The sequence below is a fragment of the Bidens hawaiensis genome, unplaced genomic scaffold (assembly GCF_021521415.1).
Source record: "Bidens hawaiensis isolate Kalapana, Puna unplaced genomic scaffold, B.hawaiensis_p1.1 tig00028303_1, whole genome shotgun sequence".
Classification (NCBI taxonomy): Eukaryota; Viridiplantae; Streptophyta; class Magnoliopsida; order Asterales; family Asteraceae; genus Bidens; species Bidens hawaiensis.
Window position 1 is genome coordinate 164,110 of NW_027494620.1, and position 16,556 is coordinate 180,665.

The window sequence follows — 16,556 nt, forward strand, 5'->3', positions numbered from 1 at the left end:
TCGAAATGTGTCGTAACTGAGACCGACTGAATTCTTGTCGAGTCGCCACCACAATATCTGGGTTTTACCGACCGTATAAACGTCACTTGAAACATGTTATTTTTGTATTGTAAGCTATATGAGTTTTTTAGTTCCGGTAACGTAATGATTACGTAACTTAAACCGATGGAATTCGGTATGAGTAAATAACCAGATCCCAGTTGCCCCAGCGCGCAACGCGCCGAATAAAAAACTAGTTAATATTACTACATGTAATATTTAATCAATTACAAATCATTTGTATCTCGAACGATTCAAACGAGGCCAACTGACTCACCTCCTCACTCATAACTCATAAACCCTTTTCTCAAAACCTCTTCTCTCCAATGGCGTCCTTTGCCGCCGGCACCGGCCAATTCCACACTTACCGGAAACCTAACCACCGGTCAAAACTATCACCTCCGTTGACCGCCCTATCAATCACCTCATCCACCACTCGCTCCGCAAAAATCTCGTCCCAAAACCCTAACAAACCCTCAAAACCCTTACAATTTTCCGGTAAAAATCTCACACTATCCGCCGCGGCCGGAGCTGTGGGGGCTGCCGGTGTTCTAATGCACTTAGTTTATAAGAATCGGTCGTTAATCGGACTCGGCGGTGGTAACGGCGGTGGTGGTGGTTTTGGTGGTGGTGGAGGAGGAGGTGGTGGTGGTGGCGGTGGGTGGTGGAACCGGTTGTTGTGTCCCGAAGCGAATGCGGATGACGATAAGTCTCCGGAATGGGACTCTCATGGATTACCTGGTGATATGGTTGTTCAATTGAATAAGCTTAGTGGATTTAAGAAGTTTAAGGTGTCTGAGCTTGTGTTTTTGGATAAGGTTAAGTCGATTATTGTCGGTTCGGACGATTCGTTTTTCGAAATGGTGTCGATTAAAGCCGGGGGTGTGTACACCAAAGCTCAGCTTCAGAAAGAGCTTGAAACCCTAGCTGGTTGCGGAATGTTTGAGAAAGTCGATTTGGAGGCGAAGACGAAGGCGGATGGGACGATTGGGTTAACGGTTTCGTTTACGGAGTCTACTTGGGAAGCGGCGGATCGGTTTAAGTGTATTAATCTGGGGTTAATGCTGCAGTTGAAACCGGTTGATTTTGATGAAAACATGAGTGAAAGGGAAAGGATAGATTATATGAGGAATCAAGAGAGGGAGTATAAGAGTAGGATGAATAATGCTAGACCGTGTATGTTGCCGAGGGCGGTTCATGGTGAGGTTTTGGATATATTATCGCAAGGGAATGTGAGTGCTAGGATGTTGCAGAATATTAGAGATAGGGTGCAGAAATGGTACCATGATCAAGGGTATGCGTGTGCTCAGGTTGTGAATTTTGGGAATCTGAATACGAACGAGGTTGTTTGTGAGGTGGTTGAAGGTGATATTACTAAGGTTGTGATTCAGTTTCTAGATAAATTTGGAAATGTTTGTGAAGGGAATACTCACATTGGAGTTGTCAAGAGAGAATTGCCTAAACAGGTAATTCTTATTTGTCAATATTACGATTTTGTTTGTTTTGCGGTTGTTTCATGTTAGTGTTAATAATCTTGAAATTTTCGACCTGAACTATAGTAGAAAAGCTAAGAATTTAATTAGTGTTTTTATTAAAAAAGTTATAATACATTTGAAAATGGAAGAACTGTTTCTTCGTGCCTTTTCGTTTAACTTTAATTGAATAAACAGTTGACTATGAACAATTAAACGGGCAAGGATTTCTTGTTTGTGTCTGTTATATTAAGAAAATGAATGCGTTTGTGTAATGAACGCGTTTGTGTTTGTGTTCGTTTATGTTAGTTCGTTAAAAGTATAAAGCGAACTGTTCATAGATGTAAACGAAGGAACGTAACTGAACATAGATGGACAAACATAATTGAGCTAAAACTAGTTTAAAGTAAACGTGAACAACAGTGAGTGGAGTCTAAATAGTTATTAAAACTATGACAAATTGTAATGTGACTAAAAAAATTAAATGAATATATCAACAGACGTAAATGAACGATTTTAAACAAACCTAAACTAACTCTCTTAAACCAAGATAAATGAATGAACATAAACAAATTTAAATGAATAAGCGCAGACGAACATTCACAAACATAAATGAACGTTCGAGACATGTGTTGATGCTCGTTCGTTTAACTAATTCAGTTAATGGGCTTGATGTGTATTATTGTTTGCGTATGCATTGATAGATATAATTTTTATTTTTACAATATGTCAATATGATAATATGGCCTGCAGCTTCAAAAAGGGAATGTTTTCAACATTGAAGCTGGGAAGCAAGCATTGAGAAACATAAATTCTCTATCTTTATTTTCAAATATTGAAGTCAACCCACGGCCAGATGAGAAAAACGAGGGCGGGATTGTTGTTGAAATTAAACTTAAAGAGTTGGATCAAAAACAAGCTGAAGTTAGTTATGAATGGAACCTTGTTCCAGGAAGCAATGGCTACCCTACTTTGGTATATTACACACTATATGCTATCAAATACTAATTGTTATCCAATATATATTATTTAATGTATTTAAAGTTTTGTTATGTAATGTTTAGGCTACAATATCACCTGGTGGAACTGTATCTTTTGAGCATCGGAACATCAAGGGGCTTAATAGATCTTTTCTTGGTTCTGTGAACACCAGTAACTTTTTCAATCCGCAGGTGATTTTTGTTATTTTTCTTCCTTTTGTTAACTTTAAAAAAATTTTAGAGATGAAAAAATGGTTGTGTTGGACATTTTTGGGACTTGGGTAACGGGTCTAAAGGGGCTGTTAGAATTTTATAAAGTTGTCAAATTCGTGCTCTTTCAAGTCTAGTGTCAAAGTTATATATATTCGTTTCACAAATGGCGTTTTTAGACTTTCCATGTAGGTGTGTAAGTTGAAATGGATGAACTTGGACTTCTTCGATTTCTATTCGGTTCAACCCGTTTAATGTTCATTTGTGAATATGAGTACTTCAGTACATCTAAGTGACTTACAAATCAATCAATCACTACGTCTCATTTGAAACGGTTTTTTTATGGATATCTTTTCAGTTGATTTTTGTTTCTTTACTTTTAATTTCCAATTAACAAACTTGGTTTTGTATATTTATATCGGGATTAATAGAGTAATAGACACAGCTAGAAACGACCTAAGAATGGGTAGTTAAAACCAATAATTAAGTTATTGAACTTTAAGAAGTGATTAAAATTTAAAACAGAAATCTAATTTCACTTTTGTAAATTAAAATTTAGTGGGAAATTTGAAAATATAAAAATTCAAACTAGTTTTGACACTTCTAATAACTATATTTTTCAGTAATTGTCTTATTTTTTTAATAAACTGATTTACAGGATGATCTTGCATTTAAGCTTGAATACGTGCATCCGTATTTAGACGGGATATCTAACTCTCGAAACCGCACTTTGCGTACGAGTGTTTTCAACAGCCGAAAGCTCAGCCCAGTTTTCACAGGTGGGCCCGGGGTAGATGAAGTTCCTCCTATATGGGTTGATAGATTTGGTGTCAAAACCAATATTACCGAGGTAAATTACTAAACTACCATTGATTAATATGATTAAGTATACATAATAAAGAGGTATACCAGTTATACATATTTTATTTTAAATATATAATAATCATTGTTTTTAAAATATATTTTATTATTTAATGTTATACATTATTATTTACTAAACTATTCTTGATTCTTATAATCATATGATTTGTTGTGCATTATGTTAATTATTTACATTATTCAAATTCAGAATTTTACTCCTCAAAGTAAGTTTACGTATGGGGTTGTGATGGAAGAGATCAAGGCACGTGATGAAAGTAATGATATTGCTTCAAACGGTCAACGGATTTTGTCAAATGGCGGGGTTAGCGCGGATGGTCCGCCAACTACATTGAGTGGAACCGGTATTGACCGGATGGCGTTTGCACAAGCAAATATAACACAAGATAATACAAAGTTTGTTAACGGGGCAATTGTTGGTGCTAGGAATGTGTTTCAGGTCAGTTTTTTAACCTAGGCTTGTAAAAGAAACGAACAAACATGAACGGAGCATGTTTGTATTTGTTTGTTTAACTTTAACCGAAGAAATGATCGACCATGAACGAGTAAACAAACAGGGTTTTCTTGTTCGTGTTTGGTTGGTAAGATGATGAATGTGTTTGTATTTGTTTGTCAACGGTATAAAAGAACGGTTCACGAACAAACATAATTGAACACAGATGAATGATCATAACTGGGACAAAATCATTAATTTGTTGGACCTAAAAAGTTATTAACGCTAGACTAGGTTGTAACTAGCCAAAAAAGTTTGAATTGATAGTATTAATGAACTAACGAACATAAATGAATCTACACGAATGAACATAAATGAATATAAATGAATGAATGTAAACGAACGTTCATGAACATAATTGAATGAACGAGACACATGCTCTTGCTCGTTCTTGTAACTTAATGTAACAAACTTTTTGTTCATGCTTGCTTGTTTATTAAATAAAACATAAATGAACTTCCTTGCGGAATGGTTCACTAACTTTTCACTGGACGTTTTGTTCGTTTATAGGCTTATTATGTCCTAAATATTAGATAAAGGATGAAACCTGCATTTCTAAATATAAACGTAATGGATGTTTTCTGTAATTCTGTTAGGATTCAAACAGGTCGACTCAATTTGGGTCTATTCACAGCCACTTTTTTTTGTACCTTTTTGTCTCTATTTTTTAAGCTTTTAAAATATTAATGTTTTAGTGGCGTTTTGGTAAAACTGCAGTTGGATCAAGGTTTATTCATCGGTAGCAAGTTTCCATTTTTCAACCGTCACCAACTAACATCGACAAGATTCATCCAACTGAAGACAGTTGAAGAAGGTGCAGGCAAACCGCAGCCACCTATGCTGGTTCTTCATGGTCATTATGGTGGTTGTGTGGGGGATCTTCCAAATTATGATGCTTTTACCCTTGGTGGGCCCTACTCTGTTAGGGGTTACAACATGGGAGAGATTGGCGCTGCTAGAAATATTCTAGAGGTACTTATGCATTACTCTTATTACCCAATATTAAACAAAAGTATGATTTTTTTTCATAATAATCTATTTGTTTGATTTCACTAGTTTCTTTTTAGCTATTGATTTTTCTGGTTTTGCACGTTCGGCCTGGTTGATAGAAATGAAATACAGCCAGTATCGGCCAATTTATAAAGTAAATTGGTTGAAGTTCGATCTTATATAGAAAATTACACCCAATATCTTGACCCATTTCTAAAATAAACCGGTTGAATTTTCTTCCCTTTATCCAGCTTAAAGGACACGCTTTGTAATTTGGGTAATACATAGTTATAGGGAATTTCGTTGACTTAATTCAGCATGACGCTCCCAACTTTTTTGTAATGTCTACAGTGGACATTCAAGACTAAGGCAATGCAAATTTCTAAGTCAAAATTTGGATTCGAAAATCAAATTTTTGACCTTAAATCTTTTCTCTGAAACAAGTTATTATCTGCTAGCATGTCGTTAATGATGTGACTAAAATTACCGTTTTCTACAGGTTGCTGCTGAATTACGTGTACCGGTTAGAAATACACATGTATACGCGTTTGCAGAGCATGGGAATGATTTGGGGAGTTCAAAGGATGTAAAGGGAAAGCCTACTGAGGTTTACAGGCGCGTGGGTCATGGTTCGTCTTATGGGGTTGGTGTTAAGCTTGGTTTAGTTCGGGCAGAGTACGCGATTGATCATAATTCGGGGACCGGTGCTTTGTTTTTTAGGTTTGGTGAGAGGTTTTGAGGCTTGCTTTAACTTTTGGTTTTGGGATTTGGATAGAGATTTTGTAGAAAGGTGTTTGGCACTTTTTGAGGTGAAAGGAATATTGGTGTGTTAAGGGTTTTCTACTGAAGAGTAAATGTTGACTGAGAATTAGAAATGCTTGTTTGATTAAATGGGTTGAATTTAGGAATTAAGGACTATTAAATGTAATGATAATATCAGATTATGATTATCTAATGATTATTAAATTCCAATGTAGCATGGTTATCCATAATTATTTAGGGATGTCACGTACAAACACCATCTTTATAGTGCCTGTACATTGTCTGCTTGACACATGTACGGTGAAATTAGAGTTGGAGCTACTCTATACAACTCATATATAGGGCTGTTCACGAGCCGAACCGAGCGAAGGGTTGTTCATTGCTTGGCTCGTTTACGACCGAACCGAACCGAGCGGTTGAAATTCGAACCGAGCGAAAACTGAAACGAGCCAAAATCGAATCAAGCATTTTTCGATCGAACATCGAGCGATTTCGAGCAATATTTATTTATTTTTCACTTTAAAAGAATCAATAAGAAACAAATTTAAATGTTGTAAATCATAAATTTTATAAATAAATTAGTAGTTTTTAGACAAACATGTAATATATTGTAATTTTTTATTATAAATAAGTTTAGAGTGAAATATAATGATCATGTAAACAAACTTTTAGTTTTCTAAAAACTTGAATTGAACAAATAAAACTATAAAATTAACTGAATATGAAAAATTTTAAGGGGTAAAAATAATTGTAAGCTTATATTTATGTGTTTTGTCTATATATTTATATATTTGTTCGTATATAATTATATATAAAATAAATTAAAAATATTCGAGCCGAGCCGAACCGAGCATACCTTGCTCGTTGCTTGGCTCGTTTACAAACCGAACCGAGCAGAGCGGCTCGTTTTCAATCGAGCGAAAAAATGAGCGAGCATTTTCCGAGCAATTTTCGAGCGAGCGGCGAGCGAGTTCGAGCGTCGAGCGGTTTGGACAGCCCTACTCATATAGAACCTGAAACTAAATGATATCTATGCGACCCATATAGGCCTTGATTGCACGAAAACGCTTTTGTCAGTTTGTAGTTTGACCGGCCTATGTGACCCGTATACTTTTATATGAGTCCAATAGGTTTCTGGCATTCCATACGAATGTTTCATTAGGTCTACATGAGTCGCATAACCTTATACGACTCGTATTCCTTTTCTAGAATTCTTAGCTGGAAACGTAAAAGATTTGTATGATGGTTTATAAGTTTCTACCGAAAGTCGTGTGACTGAATGTAAGATTGGGATTTATAGTTTCCGATAAAATTAATTAATTTTAGTCGTTCTCATTTTCTTTTATTCTCGAGTATCTTATTATCCATATAAGTCTAGTAATATTATAAGTTTTACACGAATGAAGTTTTTTACGTCAATGTTTGACGATAAGTATCAATAAATTTTAGTGAAAATTACGGAGTTACCGTTGGTAAAAACTGTGGAGTTATCGGTGGTAAAAATTCAAGCAACATATCTATTTTTTCAACCGGTGGTAAAAATAGTTTAGTTATTTTTGTACTATCTATACTATCGTTCATAATTCATCTTTTTTGCGTTACTTCTATTGATAGTTAACAGATTTGACAAAGTCTCGTGTCAAATTGTGTTCCTCTTTTATTTGTTTTTATATTCTCTTTCTGTTTTTTTACTTTTCATGTTTCTAGTTCTTGCTAGGAGTCTTGTCTTTCTTTTTCATATTTCCACCCCCCCCCCCCCCAAATCAACAACATATCAACTTATCAAGTAATTCCATTTTGCCCCAAGGTCAAGTTACGTTGTCTCAACGAGTCATCAGTTTGACCTTTTCGACACACTGGCCAAATAAAAACATGCATGTTATATTCGTACACCAGCCTAACAAAATACATACAACCCGCTGTAACTTATACGATCCATATAGATACATAGCTTTCAGGCCCACTTTACTACACCTATTTTGTCCCCGCCTTATAGCTCCGTTGGTTAAGGAAGCATAAGTACAATAACCTAGAGGTCGTTGGTTCAAAACCGTTCCTAAGCGTCATTCGCCTTATCGTAGAGTGAGACTGATCTATCTTTCACGTGATGGGCTTAGGACGGCTTGCGTGTCCGGAATAAGGTTGGCAATTTAGACACGATACACGACATGAACCTACACGACTTTAACAAGTATCGGGTATGGCCTTAACATGTTTCGTGTACTAAATAGGTAGACACGAATCAGCATGTTAATTTTCGTGTCTAAACAGGTAAAATGCTCGTTTATTTGTTAAGTACTCGTTAGTACCTGATTTAATTTTTTTATAAATAAAAATATATAATAATATAACATGTTATATACCCTAAATAGTTAACCCTAAATTTTTATACCAAACAATTGAACACGACACACATAATTCCAATCCAACAACAAACAAACGACGCACAAACCCTTCTCCGATTTTCACTCTCCATATCTCCGGTAGTCCGGTGGTTTCCCTCCATATCTCTGGTAGTCGCAACCATTCGATACTCCGGTCTACCTTTCCACATCTCCAATTCTCCGACAGTTCGGTCTCTTCGCAATTGCAGCACCGCCACCAGTATTAACATGTTGTGTCTTATTGTATCGTATCATGTATACATGTTATTAACATGTTCATGTTCGGGTTTAAGATACATATATACACGATAATGTTTTCTTATCGTGTACATATATCATGTACGGATTGATATACACGATATACCAGCCCTAGTCCGGAACAAGTGAATTAACACTACACCTATATATGTCCCATGCATATAGCCGAATAGATGACCTCGTTACATCCCTATACAGTATAACATAAATATATATATAACAATAATATTATTAATTATAATGCCATTTCTCAAACCCTAACCGTTGACCGGAAAGAGGATGCTGATATAGTAGAACAGTTATGGCCAGATTGTGTTATGTGTGCTATATCTGCTATTATTAACCACGCTGCTAATACATTGGTTACCATTGCCAACGCGGTGGCAGCCGTGTCGTGTGAGGCGTTGAAGGCTGATACTTCGACGTTTAGCTTGTTTACGGACTCGGGTGATGGTGTTTGTGATAAGGACAGAGTGTCAGTTGCTAGTGAGTTCAAGACCTTGCTTAAAGGATCGAATTTGAATAGTGGGTTGAAGTTTGATGAGGTGGTTAAAATTCCGATCGTTCATGGTCGGTTGAGGGGTTTATGCAAGTCGGTTCGCTTGTCGACTCGTGTGGAAATGAATTCTAGACTGCACGGAGTGGCTGCAGGCGAAGACTTGACTTCGTGTATGGCGTCTCTTGTGTGTTGTCTTTTGAATGTTGGTGAGAGTAGTCGGATTAGAGCGAAATATGTTGTTGAAGGTTTACCGAAAGATGAGAAATTTAGTAATCTGGTTAATGAATTCGCGGCTGGATGTCCTGTTGTTTATAGTTTGGATTCGTTCGTTACATTTTTTGATGCATTCAAGAAAGAAAAAGACTACATAAACTTCCTGCATCAAATTTATAATTTATCTGAGGCTGTGAGGGAGATTCTTTCTTGGGAAGCAACGGTTTCTTTCGTATCGCTTGATGGGAGTGAGTTGATACAGCGACTACAAAACGATACTAACGGAGCAAATGTGGTACCCGAGAAGAAAAAGGATAAGAACAAGAAGAAGGTTGTGGGAAAAGGCACAACTTTGTTGATGCAGTTGTTTGCAGCAAGTACTGTAACTGACGCTTCGTCTTTCCAACAGGGGTTTCTTTCCTTGTTCGACACGAAATCATCGAAATTCGAAAGTTTACTACAGATAGTAAACGATGCTGGTGAAAGCAGACGGCTTCCCAAGATTCCCAAGGTAATAATATCTTGGATTAATATGTTGATTTCTGATATCTTAATGTATCTTTATGGTGTTACAGGGGACTCGTGATTTTGCAAAAGAACAGATGGTTATAAGAGAGAAAGCATTCTCAATTATTACCAATGTTTTTAAGAGGCATGGGGCTATGGCACTGGACACACCCGTGTTTGAATTGAGAGAAACGTTAACGGAAAAATACGGGGAAGATTCAAAGTTAATTTATGATCTTGCAGATCAGGTGACATATCAGTGTATTAACTTATGTAGTTGTATACTTGTATTAGTGTTTCTTTCTGTACTATGTTTGCTTAATGTGATATCTGATATTTTAGGGCGGTGAGCTTTGTTCCTTGCGGTATGACTTAACGGTTCCATTCGCTAGATTTGTTGCTATGAAGGGCCTCACATCATTTAGACGGTACCAGATTGCGAAAGTGTATAGAAGGGACAATCCATCTAAAGGAAGATACCGTGAGTTTTATCAATGTGATTTCGACATTGCTGGTGATAACAGTATTGGGGCAGAGTTTGAGGTGGTTAAAATTTTGACTGATTTACTAGATGAGTTGAACATTGGTGCTTATGAGGTGAGTTTGTTGTACAAGTTACACAATGATGATGTTATGTTTTATTTTTTGATTATTGAACTTAAGTATCGCAACTTTACCTGCAGATAAAGTCGAGCCATCGAAAGTTACTTGATGGAATATTGGAGATATGCGGCGTGCCATCTCACAAAATCAGAACCGTTTGTTCTAGTATAGACAAACTAGACAAGCAATCATTTGATAAAGTTAAAAAAGAATTGGTAAGTAAACTAAACTGCTCTTTTACAATATTCCTTCTGTTATAAGATGAATAAATGGTACAATATATTTTTTGTTACTAGATTGAAGAGAAGGGATTAGATGCTAAAACAGTGGAGAAAATTGGTTCATATGTGACAAAAAGAAGCATTCACAAGGAAGGAGGAATTGAATTCAACCGCCCTTTTGAGTTATTATCGGAACTTAAAAAAGAAGGAAGTGAATTAATGAAAAACAATTCATCAATCCAAGCATTGAATGATTTAGACAAGTTATTCCAAGCTTTGGACAGTGCGGGATGCGTGGACAAAGTGGTTCTTGATTTGAGTTTGGTGAGAGGCCTTGATTATTACACTGGTGTCATATATGAAGCTGTTTTCAAAGGAACTACACAGGTCCTGAATTTATCTCTATATATTTTCTAGTTTGCATTATATTATGTCTTTACTTTTGTCATTATCTTAAGGTTTATGCTTCTCAGGTTGGTTCAATTGCTGCGGGTGGACGTTATAACAATATTATAGAAAAGTTTTGTAAAAAACATGTCCCTGCAATCGGAGTCAGTTTGGGAATAGAACGTGTATTAACGATAATGGAAGACAATCAAAAAGACGGAACCAGGTAAAAGAAAAAAACACGCGTCAATCATTAATTAATGTCCTTTGTTTCGGTTGTCATTTTTAAACCTGTTTGTGTGGTTTCAAAGGTGGTTCGGGCCAGCGAGACACAAGTTTTAGTGAGCATATTGGGGAATCCGGATGAGTTATTACCTTTAGCAGCTAAACTGGTGAGCATGTGCTGGAATGCAAAGCTGAAAGCCGAGTTCATGGTGGATAAAAGGTTCGACAAGCACGATAAGCATGCCAAAAAATCAGGGATCCCATGGATGGTGATTGTAGGCGATAAAGAAATTAACAAAGGAATTGTGAAGCTAAAAAATGAGGCAGCTAATATTGAGAAAGATCAGGTGCCTATAAGTAACTTTGTTGATGAGCTCATCAGCCTTATGAACACTTAGGTAAATAAGGTAAACTTTTGATGAATGGTAAAACTATTTTTGGTTGGTTATGATAGACAAAATGAAAATGAATATTTTATTATTTATAAGGTTTTGAACACGTTAACAAACCCAACATGTTAAACAAATTCTGAAACTATAAAACAAGGGCGTGTGAGAGGTTTGAAGCTAGATCCTAAGATGATCTAGGTATTGATTTTCGTATTGGTTAGATTACGTAACAGTTATCAAGAAAGAACTGTCAAGCTCAAAATAAAATTACAATGTGAATTAGTTCTATCTTTCTATACGGATAAATACGTTTAATTTAAAGGGGAAGTTCTGGTTTTACACGTATAAATTCACTAAAAAAAGACCCCCCCCTCTCTCTAAGTGGTAGGTCCGACACTACTATATTTATACAATGCTAGCGCCTAGCAATATTTATACTTCCATTTCATGTTGTATGCTATCATTTCATGTATTTATGCTTTCATTCATGTACTTGTACATTCGTTACATGTATTTCTAAGCCAAAAATTTAACCCGATTTTAATTTTGGTTATCGACCGAGAAATTAACCAAAAACCGATTAATTGATTTGTTTAAGGCTAATAACTAAACCGAACCTTGAAGTCAGAAGGCAACGCATGAATATTGCTACTCATCATTTTCTTCAACTAAATTGGAGTGTGGCACAAAATTCATTTTTTGTGTTTATATTATAGTGATTAGAATTGGATAACCTCTTTGGATTAATTTCATTCCATTACGGGTTTGTTTTATTTTGTCACATGCCATAATAAATACAAACACACAAAATTAGTGTAAAGAAGCTCACCAGTTCTTCTAATCATCCTCTTCGCCGTCTTTGCCGTGTGTCTTACCTTCAAACTCCTCTTTATTCAATTAAACAATTTTAAAAAAAGGAAAAAGAAATTGTGCTTATACTCGTATAGGCCTATACGAGGTACGGAAACACAAGTAGACACAAAGCTGGCAAAAATTATCCCTATATGAGTTGTATATGTTGTACATGGTGTCTGAATAACTTGTCTAATTATCACATGCCTTACTTTTCATGATAAAACTTATCAATAAAAAACAACCTAGATTAATAATCGCTTCATTTAAGTTGTGTATTCTAACAATCTACAAGGAATATCACAGCAACAATATTGAAATATAGAGCACCATTCGTGTGACAATTGCTGTTGAGGATAGAACATACGAACAGTGGCGGATCCAGGAATTTTTTTTAGGTGGTTCCCTCTTAATTTATAAGGTGGTTCTTACGCGTCTTCTATATATCCGTACACTATTATTTCGAAACTCGGGTGGTTCCGGGGAACCACCCGTTTGTATGCTGGATCCGCCAATGCATACGAAATAATAGCAAAGTTCTAGTAAAGTTCCAACATAAGCCATCAACCTTTAAAAAATACACACTCAAATTTCAATATTGTTTACTTTTATTAGGTTTAATTATATATTCAAAATTTTAAAACTAAGTAATATTGAGTAGCCAATAATCCTTGGCCTACTTAGTCAAGGTGAGATACCTAATTACTTTAATAAGAAAAAGGAAGACGTCTTAAGGTTAAATTCAGTCGGTGACAAATTAGAGTGACAAAATAAAGGTTCGAGGTTGGACCAATCCTACGGTGAGTTTCCTTTAAGGGCGGTATCCTAGGACTGATATACGAGTTTTCCTTTGAGGATATGTCAGCTAAGCACCCCACAATTCCATACTTATTGAGTAGTTTTTACAGCTTACGGTCTATAAATATGTTTTTAGTAAGTGAAATGTTTATATAGTTCGAAAAAATCATCTGAGTAATGGAATAACATTAAAGCAGAGCTAAAAGCCTAAAACACTTTTATAACGCAAATTATATTTTTTAAGTTATCACAAAACGTGTTACGGAGTATTAAATATCTTTAGATAGTATAATAACGAACCTTACCAAACTCCGTTAATCATAATTTGCTAGCAACACACAAAATACATGGGGCGGTGGACGGAACGCCGTCAACCCAACCAACCAATGACTCATCAAGTAAAAGATATTCAAAAAGTATCCATCCACATATCAATCGATTGGCCAAAAATATCTTAAGTCGGTACTTTCCCTTAAGATTTGCTTCCAAAAGAAGTATTTCATTTTTAATTAATCATTTTCCACATAAATATCTCCCAACAGTTATATTTCATATCTTCAACTTCCTCAAATAGATTGAAACTATTATTATCAGTTAAATTATTATTGTCAATAATAAAAATCATTTATTATATTTATTATTATTGTGAATAATAATAATAATGGCTGAGGAAGTGAGACTTACCGATTACGATGTCACCGGCGGTGAAGAAGATGATACACGAGTTTCCGAGTGGGAGGACGGACTACCGGACGGTGATGACTTAACGCCGTTATCGCAGTTATTAATCTCGTCGGAGTTGTTATCGGCGTTCAGTATCACGCCGGAGCCGTACCGGAGTATGATTGACGTCAATCGCGCCTCGCAAAACACGCTTTCGAGTCTGTGAGGTGAGTCCGAGCAACCGTCGTTGACCGGAGTCAACGGTTTGAAGCCGGTTAGTTGTAGTTATAATAAACGAGATGCGATGGATGCTGACGAGGCCGCCGATCTAGCTTCCGGTGGTTCGGATTGCCGGAAGTTACAGAGAATCGGTAGTTCCGGTGACGGTTACGGCGACGGAGGTGTTGAAACCGCTGATTTGACTCCTAACGGTTCCGATTACCGGAAATTGGCGCGAATCGGTGGCTCCGGTGACGGTTACGGTGTTGAAACCGCCGATTTGAATCCTAACGGTTCTGATTACCGGAAATTGGCGCGAATTGGTAGTTCCGGTGACGGTTATGACGGTTACGGTGATGGCGGTGTGGAAACTGCTGATCTAACTCATAACGGTTCCGATTACCGGAAATTGGCGCGAGTCGGTAGTTCCGGTGACGGTTACGTTGACGGTGACGGCGAAGGAGCGGTGGAAGAAACAGAAACTGAAATCGAAACCGAAACGGAACACGATGTGCAAGGCGGTGAAACATCAGCTAGGGTTTCGAAACGACAGCGTTTGGTATGGACGCCTCAATTACATAAATGGTTCATTGAAGTGGTTGCGCATTTAGGCGTGAAGAACGCGGTTCCTAAAACTATTATGCAGTTGATGAATGTTGAAGGATTGACTCGTGAAAATGGTGCCAGTCATCTTCAGAAGTATAGATTGTATTTAAAACGAATGCACGGTAATGATTCTGGTGGTGGTAATGGATACCGGCCGGTTCAGACGCCGTATTCGCAACAGGTTCATCATGTACCGTATAATTCCATGGCCGTGCAGCAGAGATGGTATGGTAATGGTAATCAGCATGGTATGAGTGCTAACAATAAGTAGAAACTGTTGTTTAGGGTTTCTAATTGGTTTGTTAACACACTTGATATGCAGATTGATTATTGAATCAATACTTAGTTGTTTTCTGCACTCGTTTCTCATAGTAATTAGTTTAATTGGACACTGCAACTGTTGTTTTGTAGTGGTTTAACACAGAAATTTTAAAATATGTGTTTTGCACACTATGATCCATAACTTCCATATGTTTGATTGCTATCTGCATCTACCTCTCCTTTTTCTTTATTGATATGAAGTTTTTTATTTTTGCTATTATGAAATCATATGCCATGTTAAGACACTTTGTTCATTGCTATTATTTTTTATTTTTTAATTTGTATGTTATTGATTTACTTTTAAGTCTTCTTTTTAAGTTAAAGACGGTGTTTGAGATTCTTAATTTTTATCAACTTATAAACTTTTTGAAAAGTTAAAAAGGTGTATATGATGTTTGGCAAATCATAAGGTCTTATGGGTTTAACTTATGGGCAAGACTAAATAAAGGGGTCTTGAAAAGTTAGGAATCTCTAATTTTTATTAACTTAATAGGTTTGATTTACTTATAACACCATTCTAACCCTCAATACCCATTACATTTTTTTTAAAGTGTTCTTTTTAGATGTTGTTTGTTTTTTAAGACAAAAACTGTATGTAATCTGATTTCATCTGATTTTTTGTCTGCAACTGAAGATGTGGTCTGAAGGTCTGCAATCTGAAAATATAATACTGTTTGTTTTATAAATATATCGTATGCATAAGCTGAAAACTAGTAACCTATCATATATATCACAATAGATAGAAGTCATTTAACGTTTGTAGACTACTGAAATAATTGGTAGTGGTGTACGAACTATGGAAGTGGGTGATGGTGTACGAACTATGGAAGTAGGTGGTGGTTGACGATTGGTGGTAGACGATTATGGTAGGTGGTGATGAATGGTTGTGGTGGGTGGTGGACGGTGGTAGTGGACGGTGATGGTGGCCGATGGTGGGTAGTGGAGGTGATGGACGGTGGTGGTGGGTGGTGGACTGTGGTGGTGGCGGGTGGTGGTTGCAGACAGTGGTGGTGGTAGTGGGTTGTGGTCGACGGTGGGTGGTTGATGGTGGTGGTGGCGGAAGGTGGGTGGTTGACGGTGTTTGACGATGGGTGGTGGCGGCGTCGGACGGTGGGTGGTGGTGGTGGACATTGGATGTTGGTAGGATGATAAGAAATGTGAAGAAGTGTGAAGATGTTGGATATTAGCTTCTTATTTAATACTCCCTCCGTCCCATTTTAAGGGTCCTAATTTGATTTTTCAAGTCTTTCTTGTTTAACTTTGACCGACAATATTTTTGTTTGTGTTATATAATACTTGATGTAAAATATATGAATGGATTAGGTTTTAAATGTATTTTACATTGATATAATTTTCATCAAGTATTATATAACACAAACAAAAATATTGTCAGTCAAAGTTAAACAAGAAAGACTTGAAAATTCAAATCAGGACACTTAAAATGGGACGGAGGGAGTACCATATAAGCAGTTTTCAAATCTTTTTCCTTTTTTTAAACAAACTGCCTTCAGGAACTTATGTCTGCGCGCCCGCAGGCATAACCCTTCTGCAGACCTTTGAAGCAAAAACAAACACAACCTTAGTCA

General features: G+C 36.5%; 2 protein-coding genes and 1 pseudogene across 2 annotated transcripts; all 3 read left to right on the forward strand.

Moving 5' to 3' along the window:
* Window positions 1-336: 336 nt before the first annotated feature.
* Window positions 337-5,982, forward strand: LOC143576801 (protein TOC75-3, chloroplastic-like). The gene is made up of 7 exons (XM_077060824.1): window positions 337-1,505; window positions 2,265-2,486; window positions 2,576-2,683; window positions 3,360-3,551; window positions 3,771-4,019; window positions 4,791-5,045; window positions 5,563-5,982. The coding sequence occupies exons 1-7, from the start codon at window positions 366-368 to the stop codon at window positions 5,800-5,802; spliced, it is 2,406 nt and encodes an 801-aa protein (XP_076916939.1). The 5' UTR covers window positions 337-365; the 3' UTR covers window positions 5,803-5,982.
* Window positions 5,983-8,729: 2,747 nt separating this feature from the next.
* LOC143576814 (histidine--tRNA ligase, cytoplasmic-like) lies at window positions 8,730-11,708 on the forward strand. The gene is made up of 7 exons (XM_077060833.1): window positions 8,730-9,690; window positions 9,755-9,934; window positions 10,029-10,283; window positions 10,370-10,504; window positions 10,586-10,897; window positions 10,984-11,112; window positions 11,197-11,708. The coding sequence occupies exons 1-7, from the start codon at window positions 8,785-8,787 to the stop codon at window positions 11,518-11,520; spliced, it is 2,241 nt and encodes a 746-aa protein (XP_076916948.1). The 5' UTR covers window positions 8,730-8,784; the 3' UTR covers window positions 11,521-11,708.
* A 1,748-nt stretch (window positions 11,709-13,456) lies between these two features.
* LOC143576815 (transcription factor BOA-like) lies at window positions 13,457-14,988 on the forward strand (annotated as a pseudogene).
* The last annotated feature ends 1,568 nt before the right edge of the window (window positions 14,989-16,556 follow it).